This window comes from Chinchilla lanigera, unplaced genomic scaffold (genome assembly GCF_000276665.1).
Source record: "Chinchilla lanigera isolate Chin_1 unplaced genomic scaffold, ChiLan1.0 scaffold00023, whole genome shotgun sequence".
Taxonomy (NCBI): domain Eukaryota; kingdom Metazoa; phylum Chordata; class Mammalia; order Rodentia; family Chinchillidae; genus Chinchilla; species Chinchilla lanigera.
In genome coordinates this window covers 21,101,516-21,116,127 of record NW_004955424.1, presented here as the reverse complement: position 1 = coordinate 21,116,127, position 14,612 = coordinate 21,101,516, and the positions used below count along the sequence as shown (strand labels likewise).

The window sequence follows — 14,612 nt, the reverse complement described above, 5'->3', positions numbered from 1 at the left end:
GAAGAACTTTGACACCAAAGCAAAGAGATAGTTACCATGACCATCTCAATTCTTTTAACTTTCCTTTCTTCTCCCCTCCGTTCATTTTCCCTTCCCTTCATCTCTTGGTTTCTTTCCCATTTGCAAAAGATCTCCTCTGAGTTCAGTGGAGTAATAGCTTGTTTGTCCTAGGATGGCAAAGTAGGTGCAACAGTTTGAATGTGTTCCCCAAAGTTTATGAACACATAGGGAAACTTTTTTTCCCTCTTGTACTGGAGATTGAATCCAAGGCTTTCACACTGAGCTATATCTACAGCCCTTTTAAAATTCTGAGTCAGAATCTCACTAAATTAACCAAGCTGGGGATCCTCTTGCCTCAGCCTCCCAGCATGCCAGGATTACAGGTGTGCACCATCATGCTCAGCTTATGTGGGAAACAATCCTTAATGCAGCAGTGTTTGGGGAGAGATGGGGCTGAAGTGATAATGCAAGAGCCCTCATGAATGGATTAATATCATTGTCATGGGTGGATTTGCAGTTAGTTGTAAAAGTAAATTTGCCCCCTACCCTTTACCTCTCTTGTATATACTCTGTTGCTTTTCTATCTTCCTCCATGAAATGAGAGCATGAATTCTCTCACCAAATGTGGGCCCCTCAACCTTAGACTTCCCAGCCTCTAGAATTATAAGAAATACATTTTTTAATAAATTATGTAGCTTCAGGTATGCCTTTATAGCAATATAAAACAGACTAAGATGGTGGATGTGGAGTGTTAATAACAGGACCACGTTATTGCTACTCTAAGACCCACAAAGAAAAGCATAAAGTTTGAGTTATCTTAAATGCAGCTGTCTAGGAACACCACCCATTATGAGGTAAGATACTCCAGCCAGGGAAAAAATACAAGTGTGTTTAATTAAATGGCTCATTGCTTTTCTCACCATTTAAAAGTTGGGGGCATCTTTGCATAAGGCAAATCAGTAGAAGAACCCAGTGGGAAACAATATAATAGATAAGAAAATGCCCTGCTTGTTAAAGGAATCTTCCAAAACTCCGATTTCTGTCTGGTTAGGACCAGCTCTGGAGACAAAGACCTGGCAGGATATCCCATCAGGTAGGTGACCCTGATTCCCTCTGTCACACCAAGGCAGTCATTTCCTTACCTGCTCACAGACAGAAGGAGACAAGTGTCAGCCAGAGCAGGCAGTTTCTGATTACATATTGCTTCTGGAAGTTTATTTAAAATGTTGCCTGAAAAAACAGTTGTTACTCCTCCCTCAGCAATCAAATTCCTCCACTTAAAAAGGGTAGGTAGGGATGGGGATGAGAATTTTGTTTGACTGCTTTGCCACTTTAGTTGCTTCATTCAAAATTGGAAAAGAACATTTCCTGGAAAAAGAGAGGAAGAAGATAGATTACTTGTATGGTTTATTTCATTTCATTTATTTGGAGACAAGGTCAGTCATTATTTGGAGACAAGGTCTCTTTGTAGTTCAGGCTGGCCGTGAGCTAAGTATGTAGCCCAGGATGACCTCAAAGTTTAAGTGATCTTGCCTCAGCCTACTGAATGCTAGGATTCCATGCATGTGCCACCATGCTAGGCTGTATGTTATCATCATTTTTAAAGAAAGGTACGCAAACACTGGTTGTCATGTAATCTACCTTGCTTCCTCCTAGGTTGATTAGCTAGGGTACAAAAGTAAAGAGGAACAAAAAGTAACTGCTAATTACCATAACAATTTCCGCATCTCTGTAAAATCCAAGGGTTTGCAATTAAAATGTAGTTGATAATTTTAGAATATTTCTTTCAATATTGATAGGTAAGTATTTACTTTCATATATAAAGGGATTCAGACCTGGTGGTGTATAGCTGTAATTGCACTACTTGGGAGACTAGGGCAGGAGGATTTCAAGTTGAGTCCAGCCTGGGCTAGCAGTGAGACTATGTTTCAAAATAAAAGCAGATAAAAAAGGACGACTTTTAGATATCCCAGGAAAATTCCAATAAAGTGATAATTCTGAGGCTTTAGGTCTAAACATTTTTTCTTAGTATGTGTTTGCAATATATAATAAATATATTCATCCTGAGGAATTGGTATATATTTTTATCACATTAAAACATTTTTTAACACCTAGAGGTTCATTTACCTGACAAAAATACAAAATGATATCCTGAACAAAGAGAGAACCCTGGTTAGTGAAGTCTAAAGTTTATACACTTTAAAAAAGCTGTTAAATACTACAAACATCACAAAATGTCAAATTAAAATCACAGTGTTTTTTTTTATGAGTAGGAAAATTCACTGGAGAAAAGAAATGGGGACCAAGGATGGGGAATAGAAATAGCTCCTGAGAGATAGGAGGGTCCTGAATGGGTTGCCAGAAATCAGTGTTTTGATTAATAAACCATTAAGGAGTTAAGTTTAGATTTTAATCATGGTTAATCGATATGAAATCAGTTATTTTGCCATTTTATGCAATCTAAAAAGCCATTTTAATTCAAGTTATTTTTAGTTCCAAAAAGAAAGTTTTATAGCTGGGTAGGTCAGTTTTTGGAGGTGACCATTCCTCTCATTTCCAAGTGGGGATTATCAATGACTAAGAAGTGTTTTTTCTTGGGATAGAGTAGTCACCACTTGATGGGAAATTGACTATCAGACAGGGTGGATGATGGCAAGAAAACAACTAGTCTGCTAGTCTAGAACTCCAAAATCAAAGCAGATCAGAATAGGGCTTAATTGTTTAACTTCTTTGCTCAAAACCTTTTCTTTTAGTATTCTATTTCATGCATTTTTAAAGTCACAGTTTCACTGTGGCCTACAAAGCTCTGTTTAATCCTTTACCTGTCCTTCACCTTATTTTTCTAACCTCTCGTTCTACTGGTCTTGTTTTTTACAGTGCTGGGGATTGAATCCAGGGCCGCAGCACATGTTAGGCAAAAGAGCCACAGCCCCAGCTCTCTTGTTTTTTTACTTCATCATTTTCTTCCAGCCCCTCTGGCATTGTTGCTATTTCTTGAGTATCTCATACATACTTTTGTCTTGGTTCATTGCATTGTCTATTCCCTCTGTCTTAAAGATTCTTCCTCTAGATATCCACAGGCCTCACTTTCTTTTGTCTTTTTACATTCTTTTTAAAATGTCATCTGCTCAGTGAGGGCCACCTCATCCCCTACCTCAGTGTTTTATGTTTTCCATAGCATTTACCACCTTTCAACAGTCTGCTTGCCTGCCTGCCTCTATTTCAGTCAGTCTTTAAAAAATATGCAAAAATTACTGGGGCTTGAACCTAAGGCCTCATACATGCTAGGCAAGTGCTGAGCTATATATAGGCCTTTTTAAATTTAAGACAGTGTCTTACTAAACTATCCAGACTGACCTTGAACTTGTGATCCTCCTGCCTCAGCCTCTCAAATGGCTGGGATTACAGGCATGTGCCACCACACTCAGCCTGTTTATTATATTATCTGCTCACATCCTTCCACTGGAGTGTAAATTCTGTAGAGATTTTTATATGCTCTATTTACATATGTAGTACCACTGCTTTAAATAGTGTCTTGCACATAGTAAGTACTTAATAAATATTTTTTGAGCAAATGAATGAGCTTTTATGTCTTCAAAGTGTTATTTTTTGACATCTTTAGCAAGTAGACAGAAGAATCCTTTAGCCTATTATTGATTAGTGGCTCTGTATGTTAGTTTTCCATCCCTGTGACATAATACTGACATCAACTTAGAGGAGGAAAGACTTGTTTTGACTCATGATTTCAGAGGTTTCAGCATGTGGACAACTTGTTCTTTTGCTGTGGGCCTGAGGTGAGGCAAAATATTATGGCAGAAGGATAGGGTAGAGCAAAGCTCCTTAGCTCATGGCAGCCAAGAAGCACAGACACGGGCAAGAGCTGGAGAGGAAGGGGCCAGGGACAAGATATAGTCCACAAAGTCACATTCCCATAGCCCACTGCCTGCAGCTGGGCCTCATCTCCTCAATTGCCCTCATTTCCCAATAGAAACAGATGATGATCTCATCAATAATTAATCCACTGACAAAGTTAGAGCCTTCAGGACACACTCACCTTCTGAAAGCCCCACCTTTGAACACAGGATACTTCTGGGGGACATTTTAGATCTAAGCCATAACATTCTAGGAGATAATAGGTAGAGCCTGACTTACCTGCGTAACAGTACACTCCTTTTGGATAGAGTGACTTCTCTATGGTGATTCTTGAATTAACAGCAATAAAATTTTTAAACTGTGATTTTCTGCTTCAATTTGCATATTTTTAGATTTTCTTGTTTTTTTTTATTTTAGTAATTTTAAGAGACAAAATGGAGAAATGTTATAGGGAACCTGCATTTGCCTATCACACAGTTTCAACAGCTATCAAAACGGCTAATTAACTCTTCCCTCTCATCTCTCTCCTCAAAATGATTTTGAAGCAAAATCATTCAGTAGAGATTGGACCCAAGGGCTGTCTACCACCAAACTAAATCCCTACCACTTTTTATTATTTTATTTTGAGACAGGGTCTCCCAAGTTGTCCAGGATGGCTTTGAACTTTTGACCTTGCCAAAACCTTCCAAGTAATGGATTACAGGCTTGTGCCATCATACTAGCTCTGAAGATTTTTGATAGAGTTGAATATTGTTAAAACTCGTAACAGTGCAGCTCATGACTTGTTTCAAAATATGATCAAATCCTTACTAAAAACAAGTCACTCATATTCTAAAATTTTACTATATTTTTATCTTCTAAGATTTCCTGAGCCAATCTTTTTTTCTTTTTCTTTCTCTCTCCCGTCTTCTCCCTATTCCTTCTCCTACTTTCCCTTTCATTTTCCCCCTCCTTCCTTTCCCTCTTCTCTCCCATCCTTCCTTCCTTCCTTCTTTTCTTCCCTTCCTTTCTTCTTTCCTTCCTTCCTTCCTTCCTTCCTTCCTTCCTTCCTTTTTTCCTTCCTTCATGTACTGGGGATTGAACCCAGGTCCTTCACATTGAACTCCAAAATCAAAACAGATCAGAATAGGGTTTATTTATTTATTTATTTATTTATTTATTTAGTCTTTTTGAGACAGGTTCCTACTATGCAGTTTAGGCTGGCCTTGAGCTCACTTTGTAGCCAGGCTGTCCTTGAATTCGCAGCGATCCTCCTGCCTCAGCCTCCCAAGTACTGGGATTACAGGCGTGCACCACCAGGCCTGGCTCCCAGAATAGGGTTTAATTGTATAACTTCTTTGCTTAGAACCCTTCCTTTTAGCATTCTATTGCAGCTTTTTTGTTTTTGTTTTATTTTGAGATAGGGTCTTGCTAAATTGCCCGGGCTTAACTTGAATTTTTAATCCTCCCACTTCTTCAATCTCACAGAGTACTAGGATTTATCAGGATGAACCAATTTTCTGATTGACATTTAATTTCAATTTGACATTTTCTCTTTTGGTTATATGATTTTATATAATATGCATGATGTGTATTTTTTTATATGTACCTAGGTACTTTTAAAAAGCTTTCCCTTAAGATATCTGCTTGCCATATAAATGACCTTTTATATAAAGTCAGTGGATACTTAGGGAAAAGTTGTTTGTTTTTAGGGTAAGGCGTTATTAGTAATATTTAATTTTTTTAAAAATTGAACTACTTTTATTATATTCTTACAAGAGAACATCATTTTGTAGCTGAGGGTTCATTTATCTCTGGAATCTGAGATGATCAAATCAGTGATGCATGAGAATGGCCAGTTTTGGTGTACGAATGGCTGAACAAGAGCTAGATAAAATCCTTCCTTCACACCAGTAAGCTGAGATTTTTATCTCAAAGGCTATGGCTTATTTTTGAAACCTAAATTCTCTCTGTGCTACAAGAATACTTCAGGCAGTCTGAAAGCCTGACCAAAATTCCAGTGCTTAATACGCTGAAAATTGTTTACAGGCCCCTATAATATGTGAATTTTTTTTAAAGCTTGGGAAGGGAGAGGTAAACAACTTGTACTATCACAATTTGTGCAGTATTAATATAAATTATTTTGAAGTTAACTAATATGATATAAATAAGAGATTATATCTTACATGTGAACTTTAATTCATTAGTTATTAAATTTAGTCTTAATGATTTTCTTAATTTACCAGTTGTAATGAAAAATTGATCGTGTCTATATTAAGTTTTTCTTTAAAGGGATAAGGTCTCTTATGTTACCCACATTGGTCTTGAATCTCTGGGATCAAGGTATCCTCCTTCCTCACCTTCTTGAATAGCTGGGACTACAGGCATCTGCCATCACACTCAGCTTAATGTACCTATTCTGCTTAGAAAGACTTAAAAGTTTTAAGTGCTGACTAGGAGATTTTAAAATATATTATTTTAAAAAGATTTTCTTGATAGACAAATCAGCATCTCTGCCAGTTTTTGCATCATTATTTTTGGCAGCATAATTAGCTGTAATGCCAAGATTCAGATATATGGTAGTTGGAGTTATATAGATGATCCAAAAATTCATTCTCAAACTGTGATATATCTCACACCCATAGGAAGTGGGGTGTGGGTTACAAATAACTAGGTGTATGCGTGGTTTAAAAACTATTCAGACAGATACATGTAGTTTCTAATAAAGAGATGAGAGCTTTTGATCTATTATAACTTTGATTTTCTACTTCAATTTAAAAAAATTCAAAGCCTCAGCATGCCATCGGGCTTTTGGCAATACATAATGATAGATATACAGCAATGCTCAACATTTCTTGAGGGAAAAAGCCTATCTTTTTGGACAGTTCCTGATGTGTGTGCACTTTACCGTAGAAGAGTAGTGGAAGTTACAGGAGAAAGAGATTACTAATCAATGGAATAAGAGTTTAGGGAGGTGGTTAGTAAGGCCACTTTAAATGGTAGTGCCTAAGGAGGCTGGGCCAAGTGGGTGGGGAAGGACTGAAATCTTGTGCTTTGTCTGCTAAGCTTGTGTCCTGGTACAGAGATTGTATACCTGGAGGAGACACCTTTCACTTATACAGTATAGCAGTATAAGGTGTCAGAGTCTCTGGGGGCCAGAGATGCATTCCAGAGGTGTGAAGGATTCTGGTTCCATAATGAGGATACCAAAATTGAAAGGAAAATCTAAATGGTGACTCCTTCAAATATTTGTTCAATATTTTATTCAAGATAAGGTACTGACTTTCCTGTAAAAAAATTGCATACTTCTTTATGTATATAATAAAAGATGTACGACATGCAGAGAACATAGCTAAACAGCTTAACTTACATATGTATATATTTCAAGATTTGTTGTTTCCCTGTCACTTAAAATTAGATGTCATTATTCACCCTCATGAAGAATTGAGATAGTGGTCCATTCTTGATCTTGAGTCTTCCCTATCTTTCTGAACTCATTTCCTACAATTTATTTCCTTCATTCTTATATTCTAGCCATAGAAATGTGTTTTTATTTTTGTTGTGTGTTCTTGAAAGGTCAAGGTTGTTTTCATTTTAGGGCTTTGCTTTTCCCTTTGCGTAGAATGTTCTGTTTCCTCACTGTATCTTTGTTTTTTTTTTATTTTTTATTTTTGGTTTTTCTCCGGTACCGGGAACCGAACTCACGACCTTGTGCTTGCCAGGCAGGCGCTTTTGCCGCTGAGCTAAATCCCCAGCCCCCTCACTGTATCTTTGCATGGATGGTTCCTATTCATCCATTTGGTCCTCTGTATTTCAGTGGAGCTTTCCCTTGTTTCTAGCTGTATTAATGGTCTCTCCGGCCCCATTCTATCATATCTCTCTGTTTTTTTAAAAGAATATTCATTATTATATATTATCTTCATTTACATGTTTAATATCTCCTGGAATGTAAATCATCTAAGAGCAGTAACCTTGTTTGTCTTATTGTATCCTTGATTTCACAGCAGAGTACCTGGCACAAAATTGTTGTTCGCTAAAATTGTTGCATAAATTAAAAGTCAGAATGTCTTGTAATATTTTAGTATATGTGCTGCCAAAGGAAGCACTCTTGTTTTTTGTTTTTTTTTTTTCCGGTACCAGGAATCGAACTCACGACCTTGCACTTGCCAGATAGGTGCTGTGCCACTGAGCTAAATCCCCAGCCCCAGCACTCTTGTTATATTTAAAATTTTTTTTTCTTTTTGGTTTTTGTGTAGGCAGTATGCTTTTTATTTTTCTGTATTTTATTCTTTAATCAGTTTCTTCTGTTGTTTTCTGAACCAGACAGCTTCCTATGAGGCATATTAAAGGTTTCAAATGTAGGTTAAAAAATAAATTACTTGTTTCTGGTAAATAGCACCATGCATTGCATGGTTTAATTTCAAATTTTCTTCAGATTGTGACTGTCAATTTCAAGTGACTGTTAGTCATCTGGATAAAGATTGATGGTGTAATGGGATCACCATACAATCTAATAAGAAGATATAGTTTGCAAAAATATTTGATAGAGACAGGTTTGTGCTGGCAAGGAGTATTCTATGTTATTTTTTTTTTTTTTTCCTCAAATGCTATGAACTTTGACGGGGTGCTAGGGACCAGTCCACATTTCCCTGCTTATTAAGTAGCTACATTAAATAGTCCCTTATTATCAATTAATGCCAGTGAGGTTGTATTGTCTCTATAGCCTGGTTCTCAGGCAGCTAGTTGGTTGGTTAGCCCTTTATTCCTTCTCTTGGAAATGGATAGGTATGGATCCAGATGCATTTAACTATGACGGCAAGAATGTGAAGAATTCTTGACTGATGTCTTTTATTATCTATAAATTAGAAAACAAGGTAATTTGCTGAGAATACAGGGAAAATAGCAGAATGTGAGATCTGAAGAAATTAATGAATGTGAGGAAACTTACTAAGAAGAATTGTTTGGCAGAGCTGAGGAACAAACTGAGATATATAAACAGACAATTTCAATTGCACCAACCTGCTCATTTGTGTATTCAACTAGAATGATAAATAGGTAAATATGATAGATAGTTCCTTTTCTGAATTCTTCAGTGTATGCCTGACAGTTGAAACAAAAATACTAATGGTTTAATGTATAGAGATTTAAGATAACTACAACCTAGAGGGAGAGGTAAAAGGACCTCTATGATCTAATATTTTTATATTCCACTTGAATTGTTAAAATAGACCTCTAAGAAGACTGAAAAGTTAAGTGTTTTATTTGGATCCTTAGAGCAACCATTAAAAAAATTACAGATAGCTGGGTATGGTGGTACACATCTGTAACCCCAGCACTCTGGGAAGCTGAGAAAGGAAGATTGCAAGTCCAAGCCCAGTGTGGTTATCTCAGAACCTTAGTGAGATTCTGTCAAAAAAAAGAAAAACGTCTGAGGATGTAACTCAGTATGAAGGTCGTGGGTTCAGTTCCCAATACCACACACACACAAAAATGAAAACAATAGCAATAACAAAAACAAAGGTGTATGTAGATGTATAGTATTAACAAAATGGATCAAGTTAAATGAAATACTGAAAGATGCTCAGATAATTAAAAAGGCATGAAATGGGACACAAGAATAAAAATTGAAGGAGCAAAAAAAATGATAGTTTTAAATCTAAATTTAAATAATACTTACGTTAGGTGTTAGTGGTATAAGTAAAATCATTAAAAGTTAACAATTTTCAGAATTAATACTAAATATACTTTACTATATTTATCTAGAAGAAACTTTAAATATAATGGTACAAATAGCTTAAAGGAAAAAGATGGAAAGGCTATATCATGAAAATACTAATGAAAACATGTTTGGTGTAACTATATGTATACCAGAAAAAATAACCAGAGACAATGGTACATGCCTGTAGTCCCAGCTAGTTGGGAGGCTGAGGCAGTAGGATGACAAGCTCAAGGCCAGCAAGATCCTTAAATGAAAAAGTACAAGAATAAAAGGGTAAGGATGTAGCTCAGTTGTAGAGCACCGCTAGAAAGAAAATCAGAAAAATAGACTTTAGAGCAAAGAAAAGTACCAGGGATGTTCTATAATGATAAAGGGTTTTATTCATCAATAATACTAACAAATTTAAATATCTGTGCACTTATCAATAGAGATTCAAAATACATGAAAAAAAGCTTTTAGAACTGAAAGGAAGCCACGCATGGTGGCACGTGCCTGTAATCCCAGCCCCTGGGAGGCTGAGGCAGGAGGATCGTTGCAAGTTCAAGACCAGCCTGGGCTACTGATACTATTTTTAATGATATTGTTTCTCTAATTTCTTTCTTGATGAGTTCATTATTGTTATGGAGGAACACTATCAATTTTTGTGTGTTGATTTTGTATCCTGTCACATTTCTGAATTTAGTTATTAGTTCTAGTAGTCTTTTGGTGGAACTTTTTGAGTCTTCTGTGTAAAGGATCATGTCATGTTTTTCTATATGTATTTCCCTTGCCTGGTTGCTCTAGCTAATGTTTTGAGTACTAGATTGAATAGGAGTGGTGTAGTGGACACCCTTGCCTTGTTCCTGATTTTAGAGAGAAAGGTTTCAGCTTTTCACATTTAATATGATGTTGGCAGCAGGTTTATCATGAATGGCTTTTATCAGGTTAAGATAAAATCCTTCTATACCTATTTCTTTAGGTTTTTTTTTTTTTTGCAATACTGGGGATCGAACTCACGGCCTTGCGCTTGCCCAGCACTGAGCTATATCCCCAGCCTCTCTTCAGGGTTTTTATTGTGAATGGGTGTTGGATTTTGTAAAGGCTTTCCCTGAATGTATTGTGATGATCATGTGACTTTTATCCTTGTTTCTGTTTGTTTGGTGTATTCCATGTATTGATTTGCATATGTTAAACCATCCTTATATCCCTGGGATGAAGCCTACTTGGTCATGATGTATGATCTTTTTGATGATTTCTTTTTTTGTGTGTGACATATAGAAAATATTTTGGTGATTTCTTCTTGTGTTATGTTTACCATATCTTGTTGAGGATTTTTGTGTTCATATTCATTAAAGAGATTGCTCTGTAGTTTTTTTTTTTTCTTTTCTCTTTTTCTTTTTTTTTTTTTTAGCTGAGTCTTTGTCTGGTTTTGTAATCAGTGTAATGATAGCTTCCAGAAATGAGTTTGAAAGTACTCTTTCCCTTTCATTTTTGTTTTTTGTTTGTTTGTTTGTTTCTGGTACCGGGAATAGAACTCATGACCTCACGCTTGCCAGGCAGGCACTGTGCCACTGAGCTAAATCCCCAGCCCCTCCTTTCAATTTTTTTTGAAGTTTGAGAAGTGTTGGCACTATATCCTCCCTGAAGTTCTTGTAGAATTTAGCAGTGAACCCCTCAGGTCTTGGGCTTTTCTTAGTTGGTAGGTTTTTTATTCTCAATTTTATTCATTATTGAGGCTTTTTAAATGTCTTCTTGGTTTAGTTTTGGTAATTGATATGTGTCTAGGAATTTGTCCAGTTGTTCAAGAGTACAATTTTTTATAGTATTTACTAATTATTTTCTGGATTTAGGCAGTGTCCATTGTGGTTTCACCTTTTTCATTTATAATTGCATTGGCGTTCTCAAAGGAAGGAACAACTGGGATGAGGGAAAGAAAAGAAAGAAGAAAGAAAAAAAAGAAAGATGGAAGGCAGAAAAAAATATATAGACACATATCATATAAGGATATATACACACATATACATAGAAAAATAGCTGGGATAACTGTACTGCTGATGTCCGGTGGTTTATTGAAAGGAACAGTTAATGCCTAAAATTTTTTATATTTTGACCAATTTTGCATGCTTTTATATGGTAATCTGAGCAACTGATTTGAAGACAACAATATGCAATAGAACAACCATTGGTTAATTCCTACCATCGTGTCTAGTGAAACTCTGTATCATCTCTAATGTTTTTTAAAATAATTTTTAAAATTCTCTTTAATGGTTTGAACAATCTTCCATTCTTACATCTGGTAATCTGAGAAATTTAGTTGAAGATAACAATATGTAATATAACAATCACTGTTAATTCCTATCATTTTGTTTTGAAACCCTGAATCATTTTTAATGTTCTTGCTTTATTTTGTTTATGTCTGTGATGTTGGTATTTTGCTATTCTTTTTTTTTTTTACTAGTCTCTTTAAAATAAAAAATAAAAAAGTTACATTGGTGTGGGTCTTTTCTTCTTTTGGTAAATTCTGTTAAATATTTGCCTATTTTCTTTAATTTTCTAAAGAAGCAACCTTTTGATTCATTGATTCTTTATATTATTTTCTTAGCCTCAATTTCATTATCTTCTGCTTGGCTCTTTATGATTTCCTTCCTTGTACTAGGTTTGAGTTTGAACATTTCTTGTTTTTTAGTACCTTGGGGTGAAGCATTGGGTTATTTGAGCTTGCTTCTTTTTTTAATATTAGCATTCACAACAATAAATTCCTTCCTAGCGCTCCTTTCATGGTGTCACATAGGCTCTCGTATGTTGTACTGGCATTATTGTTTGATTCTAGAAATTGTTTAATTTTTTCCTGATTTGTTCTATGACCTACTACGTGTTCAGGAATGTTATTTAATGTCCAGGTGTTTATGAAATTTCTGTGGTTTCTTTTGCAGTTGATTTCTATTTTCAGTGCACTATAATCTGATAGTATACATTGGTTCATTTAGATTCTTTTGTATTTATTTTAGCATGTTTTATGAACTCATATGTGGTCTGTTTGGGGGAAAGTTCTGTGTACTGCTGAGAAGAATGTGTATTCTGTTGTAGTAGGCTAGAATACTCTGTAGATGTCTATTATACCAATTTGTTCAAATGTATTGTTCAGCTCTGAAGTAAGAAATGCTTAGCTAGCAAAACACAGTTCTGGATGTGTCTGTGGATGATTGACATATAGGCCAGCAAACTAAGGTGATGAAGACCCACCCCGATTGTGGGTTGTACCAACATAATAGGCTTGACTCTGAATAGAAGGGAAAGAAGAAGGAGGGTCCCTGTTTTGAAGAGTTCAAATTTTCTTGAGTGGTGAGTGCTTTGCTGCTGGTACCCACATCAGTTTCCAAATCTCTACTATCTTCAGCCTTCCAACACAGACTCACATTGGTGACTGTCCATTGAGCTTCCAGACAGGCCTTTAACCTTGGATTGGTGCTGCATCCTTGATCCCTCTTGTTCTGTAGTTTCCATATTCTTGGGCTCAGCAGCTACTGGTTTCTCATGCTCTCTGGCACATAGACAGCCACTGTGAACTCTCCTACCTATGATCTTGCAAGCCTGCTGAATAAATTCCCTTGTAAAATTATACATATGTTTTTGTATTGATTCTGTTCCTCTAGAGAACCCAAACTAATACAACTGGCATCTAGCTATTTTATATTTTCTACTGTGAAGATCTCAGCTCTTTTAGTGAGCCACCTTCTTATTTTTTCAGTCTACTTTTTTCCAATTTGGAGTGCTACTTATAAGAAACCTTGACCAAGATGGCAGAATAGTAAGCAGTAAAGAAAGAACCCCTCTATGGGTTGCCATCCAGATGCTGAAATATAGCAATTCAAGGAAGACTAGAAGGTGGGAAGTGAGTCCCATGGACCAAGGAAGGATCTGAAGTGTGAATTGAAGTCCACAGACAGAGTAAAGGGAAAACTCTGTTTTCTCTCTCAGAGAGAAACTTCAGTGAAGAGGGAGGTAGCTGGTGGAGCCTTTTCCCTGAGATGGGATTCACTGTGTGAGAGGAACAGTTCAAAACTGTGGACACACTGTAACTGCTGGTGACTCCAGAGGCCTCAATGCAGAGATGCAGCAGTGAAGGGGAGCAGCAGACATGAAGGACTGTACTAGCTGGCATTGAGTGCTGAGGGCTCAGTCATCCCATGTGAGAAAGCAGTTGGCCAGGAGCCATCTTGGAGAGGGGCCAGCTGAGCTCAGAACTCAGAGCGCTGCTGGCTCCACCTAGTGTCTCCCACCTAGACTCAGGACCACAGAAGGCATACTGATATCTGTAGACCGAGTCTGGTCTTGGCCAGAAAGTGCAGGCTTACTGAGATTATTACTACCCCACCCCACCCCAAAAGGACTACTGGCTTGCTAGGATAAATCAGCATGCATCCAGATTCTGTCTCCACATGTTGTCTACCAGTGACAGCAGAGACAAACATGGAAGTGGACTTTTTTCCTCCCTCTGTTTTGTTTTTTTGTTGTTCTGTTTTTTTTTTTTCTCCTTAGTTGCTTGATCCTGTTTCTATATGAATATGAATGTGGTTTTTAGTCTCTTTCGGTTCTCCTTCTGGTCTGCTCTTCTTTTTATCTCTCCCTTCTCTTTCTTACCAGTCTTCTGTACTAGTTTCCCAAAGTTAACATGATACACCTTTGTTCCAACCTTACTTCTAATATCTTTCTCTTCTTTGACTTCTCTATTTTCTCTCTAACTCATTTGAAATTTTAACCCCTGAGGGAAAAATTGACATATTGAGTGTGATTTGTTTCAGATTTTGTTATATACCCACAAATCTAGTTTACACAGTTAAAGGTGACAAATTAATGGTTACCTCAGTTTGTAATTTTCTAGGCTATGTTTGATGCTATTATTATTGCTGATGTTACCACTTTAGCCAAAAGTGACATATTTGTTATAAATAGCTATTCTTCCTGGTATTACAAGACAGAGATGGACTAAGGGTCATAGAAAATAGTGTGGCACAGTGCCAAAGAACCTCTCATTCCCCACAAATTAAAAATGTTGGATCTT

General features: G+C 36.6%; 1 protein-coding gene across 1 annotated transcript in view; it reads right to left on the bottom strand.

The window, feature by feature from the left end:
* Positions 1-1,326: 1,326 nt before the first annotated feature.
* The window catches only part of Wdpcp (WD repeat containing planar cell polarity effector), a 391,210-nt gene continuing 377,924 nt past the window's right edge, over positions 1,327-14,612 (bottom strand). The window contains exon 17 of the mRNA XM_013514684.1: positions 1,327-1,368. Within this exon, the coding sequence (XP_013370138.1) occupies positions 1,342-1,368 (27 nt within the window). The 3' untranslated portion in view covers positions 1,327-1,341. The remainder of the gene's footprint in view (positions 1,369-14,612) is intronic.